At 39.7% G+C, this 8,170-nt stretch overlaps 2 protein-coding genes across 2 annotated transcripts; both read left to right on the top strand.

The window, feature by feature from the left end:
* Window positions 1-4,121: 4,121 nt before the first annotated feature.
* LOC113359035 lies at window positions 4,122-4,856 on the top strand. The gene has a single exon (XM_026602733.1). It carries the CDS (start codon window positions 4,122-4,124, stop codon window positions 4,854-4,856), a length of 735 nt encoding a protein of 244 aa, XP_026458518.1.
* A 2,073-nt stretch (window positions 4,857-6,929) lies between these two features.
* On the top strand, window positions 6,930-7,946 carry LOC113359034. Its single transcript, XM_026602732.1, has one exon. It carries the CDS (start codon window positions 6,930-6,932, stop codon window positions 7,944-7,946), a length of 1,017 nt encoding a protein of 338 aa, XP_026458517.1.
* The last annotated feature ends 224 nt before the right edge of the window (window positions 7,947-8,170 follow it).

Here is an 8,170-nt window from a genome sequence, read left to right as displayed (position 1 = left end):
TTTATCGGTATTTCATTCATGTGGGGGATTGTTAGAGAAAATGAGTTTATAAAATAGTTTGGTTTTTGGTCTTGGTGGTATTGGAACTTAGGATCTATTGGTCACTAAGGACACTAGCTCATTTTCACTATTTGTGAATGAACCTTTATTCCCACATAGGGAAAACTAAAGATGATACTTCTTCATAAGTATTGAAAATTTTGATATTAGAGTGGCCCTTGGGTCATTAGAACTTTTGTGCGAGGGAGAGGACTTAGGCAATGGGCTAGTTGGTGCAATCACACATTTTCACACACGCGCGGTGCTTCGCACCGAAGCACGCCGCCGTGCGTGCGGGCCGGGTTCGGGTGTGGGTGTGGGTCAAGACTTATCCTTTTTGGCAAAATTTCTGTTGAATTTTTGAATTAATACTTAAAATATTTCAAACAAAATAAATCTTTGGGCGACTTTACGTCTATGCATGAACGTTATATCAACATTAATTTGCATGAACGTTTTATATCAAACTTAAATTTGCATGAACGTTTTTATTTCAAATTTAAATTTGCATGAACTTTTTATATCAAACATAATGACGCATGAACGTTTCAAACCGTTGGAAAGAATCTGAATTAATTGAAATTGTTTTAATGCGCGTTTATGAGACCTCTCTCTATTATCCCCTATATAAAGCGATCACTTTCTCTCATTTCGTTTTGTGTCCAGAAGAGCTACTGTCCTCTTCTTTTCATCTTCTCCCCATGTGTGGTCCTTTATTTTTCATTCCGTGCGCAATTGCTGTTGAGGTCGTAAGAGTGGGCAAGTACTGTAGTGCTAACAGTGCTTGCAACGGGCAGTTTTATCCTGGATACGAACTTGACCACAGGGTATAGGCATCACTCATTCTTGAGGCGTACCGGTCAAATATCGTGTTAAGGACAGCGTGTTGAACACGTGACTCTGTCCTCTGTTTGCAGTCCAATTGAGTGTCTATTTACTTTCCAGAAATTAATCCTTTTATTTTTACATCTTTCTAACATCTTTCTTGAGTGTTTTATTGTTACAAACGCAACACTCATGAATATATTTGTCATCACAAGCATCTTTGAAAATCAACACATTACTAACAAACAAGTAAGAAGTAATATATACTTTGGAAGTATTTGATGGAAGTATTTGAATCATAAGGAGAACGCCTCTTAATATGCTTTATTTCTTTACCACAATCAAATATGAGTGGACAATATTTAGCAGTTGGTAAACTAACACATATAGAAGTAGTCGATCTTATGGGTAGAGAAATCGAATGTACAGTTAGGACATTGTCTTAGAAGCATAATGAAATAATCATCTTTGAAATTCTGACTTCTTGTGTTGCAATGCTTTCCCACATAATATGCAGCTCCTTCACTAATCAAAATTCTCTCATAGACCTCGGATGTAAGCACACTGAACACGATATAATCATCAGTCCAAACAAGCAGGTTCATTCCCATTGCAAGATACTCTGTCCAGCTAGATCTCCTTGTTGGTGAGAACCATAAATCTAACAGTTGCGTCAAGAGAATTCTCACACTTCAGAAAACTGCCGGAACCCATTCACAACTTAATGAAATCACCACTAGCAGCACATGTAGAGTATAATTCACAGTGAACCATCTTTGAGTTCCCACTACTCTGACATAGAACCGAAACTTGATATAGCCTCCCATGGTTTGGTAAAATAGACAATCAAGTCTAGCATGATATGTAGAGTGGACATCAGCTGAATATCGATATACTTGCATACCTTCACCTAAAGTAGTAACACTTCCATAGATCACGGATGTATACTATTCACCTTTCAATGGAATTTCAATAATCCTACGTACTAGTCACAATTTTGAGCTACGGCATATTAGATGATTAAAAAGTCCAAGAGATGAGGGTGATCTGGTAATTTTGTCCAGTTTTGGTTTTACCTAACACGAAGAGAGACTAGAAATAATTCTTAAAACAATGAATATTTTTAGTGTTTGAGCGTGCAAGTTTTAACGCTTTGGATTCCAACTCGAGGGTTTGCGCGTAACTATCTTTGTTTTTTCAGTGAACAATCCCATTCCTCAATAATTTAGGAGGATTATCTTTTTTTCGTCAGAGGACGATTTCTCTCTCATCCCTATGATGATTTTTTCTTTCGTCAGAGGACGATTTTCCTTTTTCCTTAACTCCTAAATACCTTTTAATCCATTTGTTCTTTTCTTGGTGTGTTCGTTTGTTTTTGCAGGTTAATCAGATCTTTTGTTTCTCTTTTTCCGTACAACTTGGTGTGTTTCTTAAAAGTTTTTCCACATAGAAGGTTTTGAATCCCACCCCCAGAACTTTCTACGTAATCATGGAGGCTTCTCCATCTCAATCTTCAAATCCAAAATATGAAGATCTAGCAAATAAGATGGATGCATTGTCACATAATGAAGAAGAAGAAGAGTTTGAAGTGCCAGAAGATCTACTCGAGAACCCATCTTCACACAAATACTCTTTAGTCATCACCGCTGTCACAAGAAGGGAGTATGAGATTAACATCCTTTATAATATGCTGATCAGATCTTGGAGACCATCTGGTAATATAGAAATATCAAACTTTGGGAAGACAATTTACCTAGTTCATTTCGAACTAGGATGTGATTACAACACAGTCATTACTAGATCAGCAGGGACTCAATGAAGATCTCCTTCTCATGGAGATTTGCGACCCTGACAAGCTGCCAGAAGAGTATGAATTCAGATTTGCAGATTTCACAGTGCAAATTCATGGATTACCGATTAGCTCTCAAACAATCAAAATGGTCGAGTTCATCGCAAGCAAGATAGGGACTCCTTACCCTATAAGCTCAACTGAACGTGCAAAATGGGGAAGTTTTGCTAGAGTCAGAGTCAAATTGGATGTCATAGAAAAACTCAGACAAGAGCTAAATTTCACTCTACCATCCAAGAAAAAAAATGCAAGGTCATGTTAAGGTATGAAAGACTATCCAAAGTGTGTTTTTTCTGCGGAAGATTTGGCCATATCATGAAGCAATGCCCTGAGCTGTCTAGGGAATGCGAGAAAATGGGTTTCTTTTCCCCAGAAACCTTCATGGAGAAGATGCAGGATATGAAAGTTGCAAGGCTCATAGAGGAGATCAATGCAAACTACAAACCAAAGCCCAACCAGAATATGTCAGCTTCAAGAACCTTCAAAGAAACTCAAAGTCACATCAATGGAGAAGACTACAGGCAGGAAAACCCTACTTTCCTTTCCAGTCAAACCACCAACATTAATTCTCCCTGTATTCTCGCCCCAGAAAAAGCCATGCAGCCAGAAAATCCCAAAAATACCAGTCCAGTTGTGAATCCTCATTCAATTACGGAAACTACCCAAAATTCTCTCAATCCTAAGAATAGGGAGAATCAGTCCCCGAATAACCCAGCTATTACTGCGATATCTCATGCAGTGGAAAACCCTATTCCTACCCGGAAAAAGTCGGAAAATTTCCAAAACAAAAAAACACCCACTCCTCCAACTAAAGAACCCACCCATCCACCCAAAAAGCCACCCACAAACCCAATTACCATCACACCTGTTCACGTTACTACTGAAGTGAGCAACCCAAACCCTCTAGAGAAAAACAACCCACCACTCCAGCACCAAACCAATCTGCCAACTTCAATGAACCCAAACCCGCAATCAATTATTCCCTCCCTGGAATCCACTCCACATGAGCAGAACAACCTCAAAAATATGAAACAATGGAAAAGATTTGCAAGAAAATCCAAAGGATCAGATTCTACTGAAGACATCATCCATTGCGGCAGCAAAAGACAAATAGAACCTATGGATTGTGATCCTCCACTCAAGCAACAGTGTTATACTACTTCAGAGGCTGTGGCGACTTGCCCCAAACAGTCGCAGGATAAATGTTAATACAATCCTGGAACTGTCGTGGTCTAGGGAACGAGACGACAGTTCTGACATTAAACTCGTTCATGCGCAGCTGCAATCCTTCCATCTTATTCATGACTCAAAAATCAAAAGGATTTGCAGCTCTCTGAACTTTAAGCACTTTGAATACGTTGCTGCTATTGGCAGAAGCAGCGGGCTTGCTTTACTTTGGAATGACACAATGGACATTTCTATAGTTTCAAAATCCATAAATTGCATCCATTGTGTTATAGAACCTCATTTATCCTCTCCAAGATGGGAGCTTTTCTGTGTTTATGGGCCTTCTGCTCAACATCATAGGAATGGTTTTTGGAGACACATGAACAACACTCTAGAAACTGTTGAAGGGGCATGGTGCATGATAGGCGACTTAAACACCCTCATGCATCAATACGAAAAGCAAGGTGGCTCATCAACTACAGATATCAACTGCGAGGAATTCATAACTATGATAAGGGAAAGAGATATTCTTGATCTTGGGTATGCTGGACCTGCCTTCACTTGGTCTAACAATTCCACCCTAAACAATCCAACATTTGAGAGACTTGACAGAGCAGTCTGTAACTCAGAATGGAGAATCCTTTTCTCAGATGCTGCAGTCTTACACCTGCCGAGAATCGAAAGTGATCACTCACCCATAATCCTCAATACTATGAGGAAACCACCCAAGAGAAAACAAAACTATAAGTTTGAGTTTTATTGGGCTGATCACCCACAGTTCAAAGAGGTAATGCAAAATAGCTGGTACAATTCTGCAGGAAGCACAATATCAAGATTAACAACGTTGGGTGAAGGTCTTTGGAAGTGGAGCATGAAAACTTTTGGAGACACAAGAAGGGAGATAGAAATGGAGAAACAAAAGCTGATTGATCTGCAATCATCTTCACACCAGAGAGGAGGAGAAAGCCATCTGTGATAATATCATTACTCTTGAGAAAAGAGATAGAATATTTGGCGACAATGAAACAAATCCAAATAGGTTCCTTACATCGATAAAAACACTCAGGTATTCCACGTTTCTACTATTCAAAGAAGAAGTAAAAACAAGATATTTGTTTTAAAAAATCTCAATGGTGACTGGATTTCTGACCCTGAGCAGATTAGAGATAATCTTATATCCCATTTTCAGGATATGTTCTCAAAAGATACATATGTATCAGCCGCTGCCATGACACTGGACAACGCTAATAAGTTGAGTCGAGATGATTGTAGGTACCTAAATTCAATACCTAGTGCTGAGGAAGTCTTCAACGTAATAAAGAAAATGGGCTCTTTGAAATCGCCAGGCCCTGACGGATATCCAGCTCTCTTCTACAAGAAATGTTGGGAAGTTGTGGGTCAAGAGGTTGTGCATCTAATTCAAGACTGCTTCAGATATTCTGCCATCCCCCCGGGCTTAAATCACACTTATCTGATGCTGCTCCCAAAAAAGAAACATGCTGAAATCGCGGCTGATTATAGAGCTATTGCTCTTTGCAATGTGCTTTACAAGGTGGTCACGAAGATTATCACAAACAGGCTCAGCCCTTTCCTTGACAACCTCATTGAAGAGAACCAATCAGCATTTGTACTGGGAAGACAGATCATTGACAATATTGTGGTGGCTAAAGAATTATTTCACTCCATGAACCATTCAAATACGTCACAAGGGTCCTTTGCGCTGAAACTCGACATGAGCAAAGCATATGACAGAGTCGACTGGCATTTCCTAAGTCAAGCACTCATGAATATGGGTATTATAAACGGAGCACATGACCTGATTATGAACTGTGTGAAATCTGCTTCATACTCCATACTCCTTAATGGTCAGCCTGGGGTTTTTTTTGTTGGAGAAAGAGGTATAAGGCAAGGTTGCCCTTTATCCCCATACTTATTCATCATCTGTGCTCACTCTTTGTCAGGTATCATCAATAGAATGGAAGATGAGGGAGTTTACAGTGGTTATAAAATCAACAGATGGGCGCCAAGCATATCATGTTTGCAGACGATGTGATGTTATTTGGTAATACTGATACTAGAACAATAAACTCAATCACTGCAGTCCTACAACAGTACTACAACCTCTCAGGCCAATTGGTGAACTACTCTAAATCTTCCATAGATTTCAGCAAAAGTGTCCCTGAAACTTATGCAGAAGAAATCATCCAACAGTTAGGAGTCAAGAAAATGCAAAAACAAATATCTTGGTGTAAAAATTCTGCAACAAGGGAATAGGGTGTCGGATTTCAACTTCCTCATAGACAAGTTTGATGTAGCTCTTGCAGGTATAAGGAAAATCGACTTGTCACATGCTGAAAGAACAGTGCCCATTCAATCCGTCCTTGCTCTCATTCCAGTTTTTTACATGGCAACTACAATCATACCAAAAACTGTTTTAAACAAGTTAACTCAGATAATCAGAAATTTCTGGTGGGGTCATGATAGAAAGAAGAGGAAAATGCATTTCCTAAACTGGGAGTGGTTTAATCTGCAAAAAGAAAAAGGAGGTCTGGGTTTACGTTCCCTAGATGAACTAAACTTTGCCCTAGTCGCCAAACTAGCATAGAGATTCCTTCAAGAACAAGATACTTTATGGGCACAAATTTTGCGTGCTAAATATCTTAGAGATAATTCTTTCTGGGAGGTAAAGAAGATCAATATTTGTCCAACAACATGGGCTGCAATGCTCGACATTAGAGAAGAACTGAAAAAAGGTTGTATCTGGCTTGTAGGAAATGGCCAGTCCATTGATATCTTCTCAGATCCTTGGATTCCTTCACTACCAGATTTTGTGCCTGAGAAATTAGATAATGGAAATATGGAGCTCAAAAAAGTTAGCGATCTAGTTGACAGCACTACAGGTCAGTAGAACGTAATTGCACTTTAGGGCACTACTGATCAGTATACCTGCAACCAAATCCAAAGCATCTATCCGAACCTTCATTCTGTTGACAAGTTGATATGAAGGTACACTTCTCATGGCGATTTTACACCACAGTCTTTCCTGAAAATGATGCAAGAACACCGTGGAGAAACCTCTGCTTCAGGTGAGAGCAACTTCCCTTGGAAGAAATTTTGGGCAGTTAATACAGTCGCTCCGAAGATCAAGACATTCATGTCGAGAGCTATTCATAAAGGCCTAGCTGTTTCACAGAGAATTGGCAAATTCGTTGAAGGAGTCTCATCTACATGCAGCCTATGCAATAACGCTGGAGAGTTTGTAGACCACGTTCTCCTTCATTGCAACTTCTCCCAAGCCGTCTGGTTTGCGCCTCCTCTTGGTTTTCGCCTACAAGGAAACAGTCAGATAACCATTATTAATCTTGTGGAATCTCTATTCAGAGCTGATGATAATCAATCCTCTCTTTCTATAGGAATGGCAATCTGCTGGGCCATTTGGAAATGCCACAATGAGAAGGTTTTCAAACACAAGAACATGAACGTTCATGATGCACTGACAATTGCTCTTTACTGGTACAACCTCTACTACAACTACAATGGGGAAGAAGAACTAAACGGATTGGAGAGTGTTACCCAGACTGATGCTGTCTCAACCAATGCAATATGGACTCCACCAGATCAACTAAATATCAAAATTAATGTAGACACTACGTGGAAAGATGGTGTTTTCGCGTGTGCAGTCGTTGCAAGAGACCATAATGGAAACTGTCATGGTGTTGGTACTACTCTGGGTAGAACAGACTCAGTAGTTTTTGCAGAAGCATCTGGTTTCCAGCTAGCTGCAGATTTAGCGTCTTGGTTGAATCTTAATAAAATTATCATAGAAGGAGATAATCAGATTGTCGTAAAGAGCTTAATAGGAGATCTAAGGAAAGCCCCATGGAGAATATGGAGACTGAAAGACCACATCATCCACAAGATGGCCATTCTCAACAGCAGCGGTACTTACAGTTTCGTCCCAAAACCTGCTAACAAGGCCGCTCATTCTTTGGCAGCCTTCGCTCTCACCCACAACAAAAGTGAACCAGCTCCAATATTCCGGCTAGCATTGTTACTCTTATTGTAAACAACAGATAGTCCTGTTTTTCTTTCTTTTTGTTTTCGTGCCTCTTACCAAAAAAAAAAAAAAACTCTAAAACAACAGAATATGAGGGTAATTTTGTCATTTACCGAGTGTCAAAATTTCAAGTATTGCTCCCACTTGAAGAAAAGGTAATATGTAGTCTCAGGGTGGTGAGGCGGTGGGAGACAAAACAGGCGATTCTCAGGCGAGAAAACCCTAGCTCCAAA

Source organism: Papaver somniferum, chromosome 3 (assembly GCF_003573695.1).
Source record: "Papaver somniferum cultivar HN1 chromosome 3, ASM357369v1, whole genome shotgun sequence".
NCBI lineage: Eukaryota > Viridiplantae > Streptophyta > Magnoliopsida > Ranunculales > Papaveraceae > Papaver > Papaver somniferum.
The sequence above is the reverse complement of the archived record's forward strand: the minus strand, read 5'-3'. Positions and strand labels throughout refer to the sequence as shown.